This window comes from Larus michahellis, chromosome 9 (genome assembly GCF_964199755.1).
Source record: "Larus michahellis chromosome 9, bLarMic1.1, whole genome shotgun sequence".
NCBI lineage: Eukaryota > Metazoa > Chordata > Aves > Charadriiformes > Laridae > Larus > Larus michahellis.
The window spans coordinates 45,785,964-45,801,071 of record NC_133904.1 but is presented as its reverse complement, the minus strand read 5'-3'; the positions used below and the strand labels follow the sequence as shown (position 1 = coordinate 45,801,071).

The 15,108-nt window shown below is 58.3% G+C and overlaps 2 protein-coding genes across 5 annotated transcripts; one reads left to right on the top strand and one right to left on the bottom strand.

The window, feature by feature from the left end:
- Positions 1–47: 47 nt before the first annotated feature.
- On the bottom strand, positions 48–12,784 carry BTK (Bruton tyrosine kinase). 4 transcript variants are annotated; one of them, XM_074600490.1, is made up of 20 exons: positions 12,482–12,784; positions 10,592–10,659; positions 8,481–8,663; positions 8,209–8,307; positions 7,875–7,943; positions 7,217–7,298; positions 5,639–5,767; positions 5,460–5,527; positions 4,751–4,932; positions 4,368–4,430; positions 4,050–4,104; positions 3,640–3,722; positions 3,402–3,529; positions 3,177–3,251; positions 2,678–2,849; positions 2,208–2,424; positions 1,486–1,550; positions 892–1,010; positions 605–762; positions 48–475 (listed from the first exon to the last, which is right to left on the bottom strand). In XM_074600490.1, the coding sequence occupies exons 1-20, from the start codon at positions 12,588–12,590 to the stop codon at positions 404–406; spliced, it is 2,196 nt and encodes a 731-aa protein (XP_074456591.1). In that variant the 5' UTR covers positions 12,591–12,784; the 3' UTR covers positions 48–403. The 4 variants fall into 4 exon arrangements, with proteins under 4 accessions (XP_074456591.1, XP_074456594.1, XP_074456593.1 ...); XM_074600493.1 differs by having other exon boundaries at positions 8,481–8,964; positions 12,482–12,524; XM_074600492.1 differs by lacking the exon at positions 12,482–12,784 and adding an exon at positions 12,463–12,481.
- On the top strand, positions 12,488–15,108 carry RPL36A (ribosomal protein L36a). Its single transcript, XM_074600496.1, has 5 exons — positions 12,488–12,541; positions 12,779–12,884; positions 13,113–13,180; positions 14,836–14,958; positions 15,039–15,108. Exons 1-5 carry the CDS (start codon positions 12,539–12,541, stop codon positions 15,057–15,059), a joined length of 321 nt encoding a protein of 106 aa, XP_074456597.1. The 5' UTR covers positions 12,488–12,538; the 3' UTR covers positions 15,060–15,108.

Here is a 15,108-nt window from a genome sequence, read left to right as displayed (position 1 = left end):
CGCCCCGCGCATGCTCGCCCGCTCCCCCCGATCGCCCCCTGGCGGCGGGGCGGTGCCGGTGCGCGGCGGCAGCCGGAGAGCCGTCGGCCTTGGGAACCGTTTATTGAGCACAGGCCCGGCCCGCCGCCGCCTGCACCGGGGCCCGGCCGGCACCGGGCCCTCCCCCCCCGCTTCTGTCCTTGGCTGTGAGGGGCCCTGCGGGTGACAGGGGCTGCGGTGGCGGCCGTGAGGGCCCCTCAGGCCACTGTCAGTCCGGAGAGTGGCCATTGCCGTGTCCGTGAGGTGCTGAGGTACCGTCCAGTGCGCAGGTCCGTCCCGGTGGGCGGTGGGGCAACGCCAGCCCAGTAGTACCAGCCAGCAGCAGCGGGCGGGGGTCGGCGGGCCGGGCCGGCCCAGCCCGGGGTCAGGGCTCCTCGTCCGTGATGTCCCGGATGCTGCCCAGCAGCGCGGTGAAGGTGGGACGCTCCTCGGCCTTCTGCCGTGAGAGAACCGGGAGGCCTGCTGGAGCCTGCCGGCTGCCCCACTGCTCCCTGGGGAGCCGCAGAGCCTCGCCAGCCCCCTCCAGGGCAGCTGGGGGTGATCACTGAGGACGAGAGCAGCTTACCTCATGCCAGCAGCTGTACATGATGGCGTAGACCCGCTCCGAGGCCTGCTGCGGCCGGTAGAGACGCAGGCCTTGGATGACGTGCTCTGTTGTCTCGCTGTTATTAAACCTCTCGTAAGGCATCTTCCCCAGAGAGAAAACCTCCCACATCAGAACACCTGTTACAGGAAAGGGCAGGGACAGGTCATGGCACGGCAGCGCCTGTGCCTGGAGCTGGTTTGCAGAGCTCACCGTTGTTGGGCCACCCTCTCCTCCCGACGTCTGAGACATTAGTGCCGTGCTCTTACCAAAAGCCCAGACGTCAGACTTGCTGCTGAACTTGCTGTACAGAAGCACTTCAGGGGGAGACCACCGCACTGGAAACTTTGACCCCATGGAGCTTGTATACTCATCATCTAGAACGTACCTGCAGCAGATAAATGGGTCAGGGTGCCTGTCTTGGATTGCACACTTTACTCCTCCATGCAACTGACCAAACCCAAAAGGAACTGACAGCTCTCAGAGTGACAAGAGGTTGCACTCTGCGACAGGCAGAAATGTCCCTTTGCAAACAGGTCTATGTTAGTTAAAACTGGGGAAGGGATAAAGTGACACAGAAGCACAGCAAAAAGGGGATGTGGAGAGAGAGCTGCAGCCAGGAGACCAGAGGTGGGGGAAAGAAGAAGCAAAGAGAGGGGGAAAAGGGACGGGGGAAGTAAGAAAGAGGTGGTGGAAAGTGGAGAGGCAGAAGGTTGAGCCAGATAGATGAAGCCGAAAGATAGAAGACGACGGAGGAAAAGCAGGGCTGGAGGATGGTGGGGAGAAAGACTAAAGTGCAAAAGAGACTGAAGGAGGAGATGGGAGACTGAGACAAGAGAGTGACACAGATGTATCTACCAGACCTGGAAAGGCCAAAATCTGATACTTTCACAATTCCTTGGTCATTCACCAAACAGTTGCGAGCAGCCTGTGGATGGAGAGATGGAGGCAGTCACTCCTACCTGCTCCTGCCTCTCCCATCCCCCTGTACCATCTGGAACTTCATCCTGCACCCACACACTTAACACTTTGCCTCAGTTTGTCCTGCAGGTTCACCTGGACTGGGGCAAGCTACAAAGTCCTCAGCAAAGATAGCAAGAGAGGTCTCCAGGCATCCTGTTTATCTATGGAGGGGCGACTTCCCTGGCAGGATTTTGCCTGAGCAAAGCAGCAGCAGAGGAGATCAGGTACAGCACCAAGCAGGACTGAAAGCTGGCAATGCCAGCCCAAGGCCTGACAGACTGCAGGCTCGGATTTTCACAGGGGTCGAGAGGTCTCTTTTCATGTCTGAGCCATGATGCTGCCTGTGCTGCTTAACACAAACCCTGCTCTAGCCACAAATGTGCTTCCTGTCCCTGGAAAGCTACTTAGTCCTGCCCTTTCTGTTATCTCTGCTAACTTGCTGCAAAGCAGTGACTTCAGAGCATCCCGCCCATGCCCAGGTGCGCAGGGAAGCTTAGAGGGGTGCTCTGCACAGAAGGCTACGGAGCTGCCTCTCTTCATGTTGATGAACTAGCTGGACCCTGTCTAGGACATGCTGTGGCTGTCGCTGAGCTGGAGATGTGTCCTTCAGCCACAGCCGTACCAGGTCTCGGTGTAGGAATTGCTTGGATTCTAGGTACTCCATAGCTTCACAGACATCCTTGCACATCTCCAGCAGCTCGGCAGGCTGGAACCGCTGCCGAGTTTCCCTCAGGAAGTTCAGGAGACAGCCGTTGGCCATGTACTCGGTGATGATGAAGATGGGACGCTGCTTGGTGCAGACCCCATAGAGCTGCACCAGCTTCTCATGTGATAGGTTCCTGTGTTGGGGACAAGAAGGGCAATTCTGAGCATCTAGAAGGCCAAGCAGCAAAAGAAGCATCTGTGAATGAAGAGAGTTTGGGAAGGAAAGTTGTTCCCGGGCCAGCTGATGGTGGAAAAGCTCACTGGGGAATCAGCACAAAGGCAGTACGTTCTCGTGACGCTGCCTGATTGTCCCTCTGCATCACCCAGGAGAGCAGCCATTCTGGCAAGGCATATCCAGCACTGGCCTGCAGGCTGCTTACCACTTACATCATGAATTTGGCTTCGTCGATAAACTCATCCTCTGACATGGAGCCCTCCCTGATCATCTTGATAGCAACGTTGTACTGGCCTCTCCATTTCCCATACTTCACCACGCCAAACTGCCCCGTCCCCAGTTCCTTCAGAAAGGTCAGATCCTTCGGGTCAATCTCCCACGACCCTAGGACAGAGAGCATGAGCGTAACATGAGTGCAGGTGACATCCCTGCAGGGTGCTCCCAGTCATCTAATCTAGCAAGCCCAAGAAGAGCTCACGAGCATGTGCTGCCTGAAAAACCATCCCCAAAAATGCATGAAATCTGAGACTTGTTCCTCACAGAATGGGGAGCAAAGTAGCTTGTGGTGTCTCTTGATCAGTACCTGTCACCAGAGGGCCAGTAAGTGTTGGGAAGCGATTCCTGGGAAGGCTGTGAGCCCTGCTGCCATGGGACAGCCAGGTTCCCAGCTCCTGCAACCAGGGAACTGTGAGGTAGCCCAGGCCAGCTTACCGTAGCCAAGGCCAGCTGTGGAAGGAGCACTTTTCTGGTGTGGAGACACAGGGTACTTCAGTCTGGATATGAGCCCTGAAACGCAAAAGGGTAGATTGCCACACCACGCTTACCTGCCACGTTCCAGCAGGGAACACAAACTTCCTGCCTTCAGCGCAGGAAGGCGAGGATACTGTTGTGTCAGTAAAAACACTGCTGGCCTCACTCTGTCCCCCAAACACTGACCGCCAGAGTTGTGCTGATGGTACGTGATGAGCTCCGGGATGGTGTTGAACAGGTGCTTTTCTGCCAGGTAATACTGATTCTGGGGGGTGCAGCATACAACGTAATGGCGGATCGTGCCTTGGGGGTCTCTGGAGAGACAGTACATGGGGTCAGCGGCATGGGAAGGACAGGCAGATGCTGAGGGGTGCCTGGGGGGGGCCCTCTGAGGTAGGAACAAGCTGTTCTTAGATCCACTTACACAGAGGACTTGGCATAGACGGAGACAGTGTATTTCCCTGTCTTGCTGGTGGAGTCTCGGACAATGAAGCCCCCTTCCTTACCCTAAAACAGAAAGGGGAGAGGGGACAGGGTGGTTGTGGGGAGGTATGACTGCAACAGACAAGACTTAAAGTGAGTGAAGATCACAGCATGGCTGGAGAGGGTGTGATAAGTCAGAGGAGTCCTGTTTCCAGTCCCTGTCTGGAGACCACCTCCTGAAGTGCCAGCCAGGAGGAGATCACACAGGAGCAGAGATAGTTCCTGGGGCTGTTGGGGTGATACTCCCCTCCCATTGCAAGCCCGGGTTGGTCCCATGCTGGACACAACGTGACAGCAGCCCACGGAGGGCTGGTGTGTAGAAAGGACCCAGCCTTGGGAGTCAACACTTACCTCCTGTTTCAGCAGTTGCTCTGCTTGACTCCGAGTGATATTCTTTGAGTACCACCTGGAACAGGGACACAGCTGTCAGTGAGATCACCGCAGCCACCGCTACCCCCAGCCTGGTTTGACCCTGGCCCAGACAGCATAGGCAGTGCAAAGAGCAGGGCATGGATGGCTGTCAGAGGGCCAGAGGCTCTTGAAGGGTGTGCAAGAGGGAGAGGGACCCAGCCAGGCTGGGCTTGCAGGCTGCATAGGTTAACAGAACTGAATGTCAAAAGTCTCTGACCAAGCACAACTTGCCACATCCCTGCACCTTCTCTTACTCACTCAAAGATCTCCAAGGAATTTCTGGTTTCAGTGACATAGTTGCTGGGGATGTATCCTTCCCTCCTGCAGGAGAAAAGGGGCTGGTCACACACTGATGGAGAAGGCCAAGGGGAAAGCAGGCTCCTGTCCCAGAAGGCTGAGTAGAAACAGGCTCAAAAACCTTGGCGCAAACCCATTTGGGTTCATGCTTGGTGAGGGCTGATATCACAGCCTGCTTCAGTCTCCCTCACCCTCCTCATGTGCCATCCCACACGGGAGCCTGTGGGCAGGCAGCCCTGTCCTAACCCCTGTGACTCTGAAGAAGTATGTTTGCCCACCAGTGCCTTGGCACCAGGAGAAGGAACCGTTGCGGAGCAAGCGGCGTGGGTAGTGGGAGCTCTTACCCATTCTTGTCACGGGCTTTCCACCAGGGCAGGTGGCTTTCCTCCAGGATGAAGTATTCCTCGCCCTTCTGCAGCTGCAGGTCCTGCGCGTTCATCGGCAGGTAGTTGTAGAGGGCCACCACCTTCTTCATCTCACCTGCTGTGCTGGGGGCTGGCTCGGGGGGCAGGGGCTTCATCACCATCTTCCCCAGAGTGAGGGAGAGCGTGGGACACGGTGAGGCTGGCAGACACACTGTTTCCCAGGCGATACCCTCCCCAGGCCTGGCAGGGCAGTGGGCTCAGGCCAGGTCAGCACAGCATTCATCTCAGCTCCCACATGTATTTCCACCAGGAGACTATTCCCCCCCAACGCTTTTTATTGCAACATTTCTTCCTTGGAGACCCGTTCTCACAAAAGATAAGTGTTTTATCTCTACCTTTTGGCTTAACACGTGACTCCTCCATCCTATATCAGGACTCCTCTATCCTCCCAGCTCCTGCTGTGGACCCTTAGGGGTGAGATCATTTGCCTTTCCTCCGGGCCTTTGGGTTCCATCCCCTGGTTCAAGCTCCTTCTGCCTTAGAGCACCACCTTGACATCCCTCTCCAGAGCACAGCCCTGGCCTATACATCTCTGAGCAATGCCTTGTCAGTCATTGGAAGTGTTGGCTTTTCCCAGGTAGACCTTTCCTTAGGGAACACCTTGGATCATGCCGACGCTGGCTCCTACCTGGTCCTCCTCAGGAGTGGGGGGAAGAGGCTTCTTTGTCTTGCGATGTGACCGTCCAACTTTTAAACCTTCAGAACAGAAAAGGGACTAAGGTGAGAAGAGATCCCCGGCATCATGCTGTGGTGGTCCCCAGGGTCTGGGGCTGGGGCTGGGGCCGGGGAGGGTGCCAAGTGTCTTACTGCCGTTCCTGCTCTCCAGGATCTGGCAGCCCATGGCATTCTTGGCTGTCTGGGAGCAGCACAGGTACTGGCCGTCGATCCAGAAGCAGGGGTGGTACTTCTGTACCAGGTCGCTGTTGTACCGGATCACTGTGGCAGAGGAGGGGAGATGTGTGTGACGCAGGGCTGTGCCCCCAGCCTGCTGCAGAGAGCTCTCTGCTCCCTGAACGCAGATGATCAGCCCCATTAAATCATTTCACCCTCTGCTGTGCTACTGATACACAGTTGCATGTGGCTCTGCTGTTCGGGTTTCCCTCAACTCATTGCTTGTGTTTCGGTGATGGGGCTACACCAACCCTATGCCACGAAATCCCAAAGTTGAGGAAGGCCCGGCCTTTCAGATTTGTTTAAAAGGTCTTCAGCAGCTCTGCAAATGGACACAGACGTGGGCTTGGAGGGACAGGTCCTGCTGTGACCAGCCCTCCTGCCAACCCAAAGGTCTAGCATCTCCCAGGCTGCTCAGAGACCTTCCTTGCTGGGAGACCGCTCCCTTGCCAGGCAGGCACTGACCGGCTTCCTCATTCTTCTCCCCAACCTAAAGAGACAACTGGATGTGCCTAAATACCACCGCAGCGCGGTGCTGGCCCACAACAACTTCGCGGGGTGCAGAGAGCCCCTTCTCTGGGTGGAGCAGGATGAGGACATCCCAGCAGCAAAAGGCCAGCATTTTCTCTCCTCTTTTCTCCTGTGGATTTTACACTGGCTTCAGCTCCCACAGCAACCCCCCTCCCGCAGCAGGGAAGTGGGGAGAGGGCTGGCTGCCTGCCGGGGCAGAGCAGCAGGGCTCTCGTGAAATAACCAACTTCCCCGTTATCTTCTCTGCTCTGCTTCCGCCTTGCTTGGGCAAACTTCCCTGTGTCAATTTGAGCTGCTAATCTCGCCCCACCAGCACAAAGCCACAGAAAGACATACATGCACCAAGAGACACATACGGGCAGCTCCAGCTGATTTCGGCCGACAGCAAGCACCCGAGCCCCTCTGCACAGTGCTGCTGCAACACGCTCTCAGCTCACCCATGCAGCTGAGCGTTAGCGAGGCTCGGGGTGGATTGGGGAGAGACGCTCCCTGGCTTCCAATAGGCTTTTTGTCCGTGTTTCCTGAAACACTGGGTGCTCTACCCTTGTCTTGCATGCCACTACAGCTGTGTGGTCACATCTGCTATTTCCTCTTGCCCTCACTAACTTCTGAGCCTGCTTGAGCTAATTTGGAGCAGGCTTGTGAGAGGGCAAGAAGTCTCAGCCGAGATGGCTGCGGTGCTGCAGAAGTCAGAGGGTGACAGAGGTGAGTGTCCACCTCCTCCGAGCAGGAGCGGCTGGTGTCAGCTCAGGGATGTTAGGGAGCATGCATGTCGGGGCATGGCCTTATGAATGCGCTTGTCATGGGAGAAGTTTCTAATCAGCACTCGCTCTTCCGTAGACGTAGGATAACATAACCACAAGATAGCGAGCCCCCGGAAACCCAGCGTTCTGGGTCGTGACACATGCACAGCCAATTGCTTGTGTTTGCTTTCTGAGGGAGCCACAGAGTCCCCAAACTCACCGCTCTTCAGTTGATGGATCCAGCGTTTGCGCAATTCCTCCGTCGGGGAGAAGACGTAGAGGGGCCCTTCATCATATACCACCTGCAGGACCACATGCCTCAGTGCTCCAGCCTGGGTGTCTCCCGGGAAGGATGGGGGGAGCTGAGGCTTGTGGCCACCCAGAGCAGCCCGTGCAGAGTACAAGCCGTGCTGCTGTGTGCTGGCCCCACACGGTGCTCGCGGGACCATGACGGAGAGGTTATAAATAAGCCCCCTCCCCCGAGACTTTCCACTTCCTTCTCTGACTTTCAGTGTGTTGGGGGCCACGCTGGGTGCCAGCAGGGACAGGCAGCTGGGTTGGGGGCTGAGTGGGCAGCCAGCAGCCAGCATCCTTCCAGCATCATCCAGGGGACTGAATGGGGCAGGACAGAGCTCAGAAGTAGGTTTCCATCTAAGCAGCCCCCTTAAATAGGGCCGTCCAATTCCTCGGGGCTTGCAGAGGCTCACTTGCCTGCTCCACTCAGCACAGAGAGCAGCAGGGCGTCCCCAAACGGCTGAGTGACACCTGGCACTGGGGCAGCAATGTCGTGTTTAGCCCCAGGTCCCTCTGGGGTCCTCCCCCCAGCACTGTGCAGCCAGGCAGAGCGGACCAGCAAAGGAGGTGCAGTGAGAACTCACCTGGAAGGGGTAGGGGAACCGTTCGATGATGGAGATCTGCTCCATGTTGTTGTATTCCTCTCCTTTCCTCTGGAAGAAAGAGGCAGAGACAGATGCTGGCATCCTGTTGCTCAGCTGCTGGCACCTCCCCTGGGACCCATAGCCTTTGGTGTCCCCCTGCTCCCTGTGCCCTGCATCAAGGCAGACCCCTGGTATGGTACAGGCTGTGGGTGCAGAGCCCCCATGCCAAGCGGGACTGTCCCCCATTCGCACCACCCCAGGGCAGGGTAACTCTCACTGCTTCCCCAGTGAGGGGACAGGGGGACACAAGCGGGTACCCCAGGGCCTTCCTCACCGGGACCTGCCGTTCAGGAGGAGGGTTGTTTTCAGGCATCACCGTCTCCACACAGGTGATCTTCTCAATGTCCACTGAGCCCTTCTTGCTGCCCCGGCGCTGCAAGAGACAGGGTTGGTTCAAATGATCGCCAAGGGTGAGACCCAGAGATATTCAAGCAAACGACCATCTCTGCCTCACCACCCTTTGGGCTGGGTGCTGGCGAGGGACAACTTGTGACCCATTGGCACTGCCGTGGCATAGCCCCTGTGGCCCTAGGGCCGACGACTCACCCCCCGCTCAAAGTCATACTCATAGTAGGACAGCTTGCTCTCTGTCAACAGGAACAGGCGCTTCTTGAAGTTGAGGGGAGATGTTTTCTTCTTCTGCTGTGAGCGCTTCAAGAAGATGCTCTCCAGGATGACGCTGGCCATGTCGGCCACCCCGGCCTCCTCCGCGATGTGCTCGCCGGGTTGCTATAGGCAGGACAACAGTGAAAGGGAGCTTGCTGAGCCGAAAACCTGCCCACCGCTGGACCTCGCTCAGGTACACGCTCCCCCCTGCCTGAGGGGCAGCCAGGGGGTGGTGGGACCCCCACACGGTGAATCAGCTGCAGAAGCGTGCAGGCAGGTCCTTGTGGAGTATTTACGATGTCCACTGAGGCTGCAGGCTGTCCCCTCTCCGATGCCAGGCTGCAGACCAAGCCACAACCCAGCCGGCTTCAGCTCTCGCTGGATGGTGGAGGGGCCCCTGGGGTGTGCAGACGGACACAAACCGCTGGAGAGGGAGGGTGCAGTGGAGGCTGTGAGAAGCATCGCCCCGGGGAGGAGCGCAGAGCCTGAGCAGTGACACCCAGCAGGCTCCCTCCTCCCCTCCAACATCGTGCGTGTGTGTTTATGTGGGCTGTTTCCTCCTGCTGCACCGCAGGCGCTTCGTGCCAGGGATGTGCTGACTTGGCAGTGGGCAAGGGGTGGCTGCGGGAGGACAGTGCCTAAAAATGTGTGGTTATGTCCTGGCCTCAAACATGGGCGCAGTTACGTGCTGCCCATAGCACGGAGCAGCCCTAAAGTCATCCTTCCCCTCTGCATCCGTGGAGCCTGCAGGAGTGCAGGGATGGTGCTCAGCCCCCTTTCCTGCCCTGTGAGCGGTGCTCACTGAGGCCAGCTCGAAGGGCTGCCTCCAGCCAGCAACCAGAGGTGTTAAATGTCCCCAGCCCCGCTCAGTGAAGCTCTCCTGAGCCTCTCCAGGGACTGGCAGGAAAGGGCTCGGATGAGAGCCCTGCATACCACTGCTGCCCTGCCTTCATGGGCACTGGAAATCCGCCCTGGCCCATGTCTTGGAGCAGCCCGTCCATCTCGCCCTGTGCCCCTCCATGCTGCTCCCAGGCACTGCAACACCCAGACAGTCCCAGCACCCTGTAGAGCTGTGCAGCAGGAGCTGTGAGCTTCTCCTCTGAGGGCTGTAACCAACACCTGACTCCAGCCTGGACCCAACCGGGAGCTGATAAGCTACATGGAGCCACTGCTGAACTGTGATCCCTTGGAGTCCTCCTCCATGTCTCCTGCCCTGACCACCTACATGCCGTGCTCCACCTCCACATTGTTCCCTTTTTTTCTCCTACAAACACAGCTTTGGAGGGCAACCTAGGAGAAGCTGTTTTCCTCCCCTGCTGCCTGCAGCCCATCTCCTCCGGGGGAGGCTCAGAGGTGGGCCAGAGTCAGGAGTTGAGCCCATCCTCTGGCTGGGTAGCCCATCCTCTCCCCCCATGCAGGAGACAGCCATTGGCTCACTTGCAACAGGTACCAGGTGGGGACTAAAGATGCCAGGAGCTGGTCCCACCCGCTGTGCCTCTCTCCAGGGCATGCCCCGTCCTGGTGGCAGGAGCAGGGGCATCCCCCTGTCTGCTGTCAATGCCCAGATCCTGATGCTGCAATCTTGATCCTGCCCCACACAGTGGCTATAGCCACAGAGGCTGAGGACAAGCAAGGTTCCCTTCTCCCCTTCCCTCCCCTTGTGGCCCTCATGGCTCAGGCCTTTATGGCTTGTTTGAGTGGTTAAAAAAAAAACAACAAACAACCTTAAAAAATGAGTCGTCAGAGTGTTTTAGAAAAAAAAGCAGCCTTCACTGGCTGATCCAGGCCTGGGGAAGAGGGAGCTGGGGTCCCTGCTGGGAACAGGGCAGGTGGCTGGGGTGGCCACTGACCCCAGACTGCTGGCGGGGGGGTGGGCGAGCCCAGAACAACCCCAGCATCCCCCTGTAGCCCAGTGTCTCAGTTTCCGTAGCTATAAAATATGGCTGCTGTTCCTGTGTCCCAAGAGCAGGAGGGCTCCCATTGCGCTCTCGGCACAGGCCCAGGGGCTCCAGCCCAGCCCGACTGCAGTGCTGTGTCCCCAGAAGCTTTACCTTGAGTCTCAGCAGCTGTGTCACTGACAGCAGTGCCGGGCAGATGGGACACGTCCTCGCTGTCTCCTCTGGGACAGTGCCGCCAGTGAGGAAAGAATGAAGAATGATGAGTATCTCAGAGGGCTGTTCTGCCCCAGCACAGCACAGCCACCCTGTCCCCAGCACTGCCTCCTTGTTGCCAGCATGGCGCAGCCTCCCTCTCCCTGGCACTGCCACCGGTCCCGCTCTGTCCCTGCCTGGGGTAAGCGGGTGCCCCGTGCGACTCACCCTCGCAGCCAGCCATCGCTGCTGTGCTGTGACAACAGAGGTGGCGAGTAGGTGGGTGGATGCATGTCCTGTGTGTCGTCCCCCCCGGCTAATGTGACTTCCTGTCACTGTCACACCTTGGCCAAATGTGCTCTGACACAACCACGGGACCCAACACATCAGACACGGTGCCCCACGGTGGTCCCTGGGCCACCGCCCTGCAGGCAGGCTCCCTGGCCCCTGCCCGTGTCCTGCTAAGGAGCCGAGCCTGCCTGCCACCACTGGTTGATGGGGGGCTGGCAGGGGAGCTGGCATGCTCTGGGCAAGCGGGAAGGGCGACAGGGGGTCTGGGAATGACAAACTTCACAGCCCCCGTGTTTCAGGTGCAGCCTGGAGGGTGCCAAAAAAGGACAGCGGAGGGAATGTACCACACGGGACACTCAGGAACAAACCCAGGGCTGCACCCCAGCAGCGCCCGCTGCAAAAAGCGCAAACAAGAAGTGGGTAAAGGCACTGTCAGCACCCTGACCCCCTGCTCTGCAGCACCCCTGGGGTCCCTGGCACCCATGCACCACCCTGACCCCTGCTGCAGCACACCCCCGCATTCCCCAGCACCCACACACCCCCCACCGCCCTGCTGTGCGGCACCCCATGGCACTATGGCCCCATGGCAGCTGTCCCACTGCCGGCCAGCCACTGCCTGCTCAGAGCCATCCAGGCCGCGGGATGAAGCTGAGCCCCCCCAGCTGGGCTCACCCGCACTCGGCAGCATGTGCCCACTGCCCGGGATGGCTCTCCCGCCCCCCGAGCAGGCGCCATGACCCCTGGCAAGGCCGAGGAGGGGAGCAGAGGTGCGAGGCCGCAAGCAGGCGCCTCATGGCGGCTCTCCCCCAACGGCCTTAACGGGGCCACCACTGCCGCCGCCCTCGTGCTCCCCGCGCCATGTGGTGCTGGGACACGTCTCCCCCGGACCCCCGCGCCCAGCCGCACTCACCGAGCCCTCCCGCCACCGCTCCGGCCGGCCAGGGTCCCGCTGCGCCTGCTGCCCCGTGCCCGCCTGAGCGGCCCAGCCCAGCGGGTCGGGGTGGCTGTGGCGGCGGGGAGGCGGCAGGCACGGCGGCGTCGGCCGCGCAGGGAGGAAGGACGGGGCCGGCCACCCCCACCCTTTCGGTTCCCCTTTTTTTGGTTTCTGACTCAAAAGCAGCAGCTGTGTTTCCTCCTGGAGACAGGCCGGGCCACCTCCATGGGGCCACCAGGGCCCTGGCCGCTGCCAGGAGCTGCCCCCCAGGGAGGGGACGCGGGGCCTGGACGTGGCGCCAGGGGTGCAGGGCCGGGATGTGCAAACCGGGGTGCAGGGCCGGGGCTGGGGGGCGGGCGGGGGTCAGCGCCGTGTTCCTGCTGCCCTCCTGCCCCTGCTCCCCACCTCCCACGCCCGGCAGTCCCCATGTCCCACACTCTGCACATCCCACAGACCCCCGGCCCCAGTCACCCCCTGCCAACCCCCCCATCCCACGGACGCCCCCATGCCCGCGCCCCCACCCCGCAAACCCCGCGCCCCCCCCACCGCGCCCCCATTCCGCAGCCGCCGCCCGGCACTCCTCCCACGGCTAGGGGGCGCTGCACACCTCATCTCTATGGTCCTACCCTCTTCCATCAGCTTCCGCTTCCGGGGCGCTCCTTCTCTTCGGGCCGCCCGACAAGATGGTGAGAGCTGGCGGCAGCGGGATGTGGGTCTGGCTCCATCTGCCGCCATCCGCCCCGGTGGCGGCTCGCTCCGCCCACCCGAGGCGCCGGTCGCTTCGGTGGGCGCTTGGCCGGCGTCTAAGCCGCGGGGGGAGGCCGTAGGGCCGGGATGGTGGGGCCGGGCCTCCCCGAGGGGAAGGGAAGGGAAGCCGGGCGTCTCTCCAGCTCCTGCTGACTGACTTCTCCCTGCCCCTCCAGGTGAACGTCCCGAAAACGCGTCGGACCTACTGCAAGAAATGCGGCAAGCACCAGCCGCACAAAGTCACCCAGTACAAGAAGGGGAAGGAGTCCCTCTACGCCCAGGGTAGGGACGGGTGCGCTCCGGGGCACGGCCCGGGGGGAGTTGTGTGGAGCCCGGGTGGTCATGCGGGACGGCTGCGGGCTGAGTATATAGCTGTGGGAGATGGGGGGATTGCTTCCGATGCGTTGTGCAGCTGCAGGCTGAAGCCTGCTAGGGCTCGGTGAGAGATTGCCAGTTGGACTTGTAACATGTCTTGAGTTGTTGCCTGAACAGAGCCATTTTCTCCCATAGGAAAAAGACGCTACGACAGGAAGCAAAGTGGCTACGGAGGCCAGACAAAGCCCATCTTCCGTAAGAAGGTGAGTGCTGCTCCCGGAAGGAGGACGTGAAACCTTCTTGGCATTCCACATGCCTAGCTGAAGAGGGACGCTTCAGCCTCCTGCAGCTTTGTGGTCCTGTGCTCAAGGTGTGTTATGGCAGCTCTGTGCTGGTAGCGCTGTCCAGGGAGTGTAAGATCCACATCTCATCTTCCCTGCTGCTCCTGTCTCATGTGGATGCTCCTTTTTTTTTTGCAGCAGTGATGTAGGATGTGTTTGCAGAGCAGGTTTTGCAGGGAGCCTTGATGCTGTCAGAGCATTTTTACTGGAAGTGATGCTTTTAATGAAAAGAGTGTTTTCCTCATTGCTTGCCAAAGGGGAGGAGCACGGCGAAGGAAAAGGCAGCCTGCTGCTTGCTTTCCCTATGAAGTGTCAGTATTTTATCACTGAAACTTGTTGCTGGGTTTGTGAGGCTCTCTGCGTAGTGAGGCTGCCTTCACTGACAAGGGTACGATAGAAGTGAAGCGTGTGCAACTCCTGAGGGTACCACAGAGCACGACATTGGTTTCTTGCGGACCACTGTCTCCAGGGAAATCCATATTGCTGCGGCAGTAAATGCTCTGTTAGGCCTTTGCTGAGAGTCTGAAAGACAGCAGTGCATTCTGTTACAGATGAGTTGCAGAAACCTGCTGCTGTTGTCCTTCCTCTTCAGTGTGGGTACCTGGGACTTAGCCTCGCAGTACGTTTTCCCTCTGTGTCTCTATGTATCTCCTGCCTAGGAGTTGAGGAGACAAAAGCTGTGGTATTTACAGCAGTGAAGCAAAACCTGATGGGCTGATTTGTTAGATTTTTTTGTGTGAACTGTTTAGTTAAGGCTATAGAGCTACTTGGCTTGTTGCTGGAAAACCCTGGTATTCTGCTGGAGGCGTTCAGGAAGTCTTCCAGCAAGAAGAAAAAAATGAGCAGTTTTTCAAGTTGCCTTTCTGCCAGGAAGTGGGGAGACCTTGCAGAAAATGCTTCTGCAAGCAGGGTACACAAAGCAGCTGTGCTGCTTTCTCAGTTTGGCACTCTCCACCTGTACGTTGCCATCCCCATTTCGGTTTCTTCCCAGTGAGCATTATATGGATGATTGGCTGAGGCTTGTAACTGGTGGTTACAGCTGCAGTAGCCTTGCATTGCAGCTTTGGATTCTTCCCTCTCAAGTCTTTTGGGTTTCATCTGACTTCTCAGTAGCTGCGGGTCTGCATTGAGCACATTGTGTTGCTGCTTCTTCTGGTAAAAGTTTGTCAGTCCTGCTGCTTTCAGGCATTTCTTCTGCCTGGCTCTCTGCTGAACTTCTGAGCAGTGTCAGTCTGTTCTCCCGCACTCCAGAAGTGCCTGTTCCTTGGTGTGTTCACTGGCACAGACTTAATTCCAGCGAGGCCGATCTCTGCAGGGGATCATCCCTGCCCCACTGAATGGTTTTGCCAGTGTCCTTTATTGTGAAGTACAGATCCACTATATTCCTGTACTGGTCCTTAAGGTGCTGCCTTGTTTTTAATGGAGGGAGCCGAACTATGTTGGTAGTCTTATTCTTTACACTTTGAGAAGAAGCTGCTGACTCTTCAGGAGTGTAGATAAAAGCTTTTCCTGAGAGCAGCAGTTTGTCTGCTTGTGGAAATTTTGTTCATTGATACGCTCTGCTACTCCCCTCCCAGGCTAAGACCACAAAGAAGATTGTGCTGAGGCTGGAGTGCATGGAGCCCAACTGCAGGTCCAAGAGGATGCTGGCCATTAAGAGGTGCAAGCACTTTGAACTGGGAGGAGACAAGAAGAGAAAGGTATGTTTGTGTACCGTGAGTGCCTGAGAAAGGGTGGCAATGTTCAGTGGTGAATAAACTTGCTCTATCTCTTCTTACAGGGCCAGGTGATCCAGTTCTAAGTTCCATCCTATTTGTTCTTATGGACCATATTAAAATATTCGGAAGTAA

Excerpts from the sequence above, each read along its gene's own strand:
- RPL36A (XM_074600496.1), top strand. Across the intron at positions 12,885-13,112 it reads GGAGTCCCTCTACGCCCAGG|GAAAAAGACGCTACGACAGG; the intron begins GTAGGGACGGGT and ends TTTCTCCCATAG. Across the intron at positions 14,959-15,038 it reads GAGGAGACAAGAAGAGAAAG|GGCCAGGTGATCCAGTTCTA; the intron begins GTATGTTTGTGT and ends CTCTTCTTACAG.
- BTK (XM_074600490.1), bottom strand. The coding sequence starts at position 12,590 with ATGGCGGCAGATGGAGCCAGACCCACATCCCGCTGCCGCCAGCTCTCA. Across the intron at positions 10,660-12,481 it reads GCGGAAGCTGATGGAAGAGG|AGGAGACAGCGAGGACGTGT; the intron begins GTAGGACCATAG and ends GCACTGTCCCAG. Across the intron at positions 7,944-8,208 it reads CTCCTGAACGGCAGGTCCCG|AGGAAAGGAGAGGAATACAA; the intron begins GTGAGGAAGGCC and ends TCTTTCTTCCAG.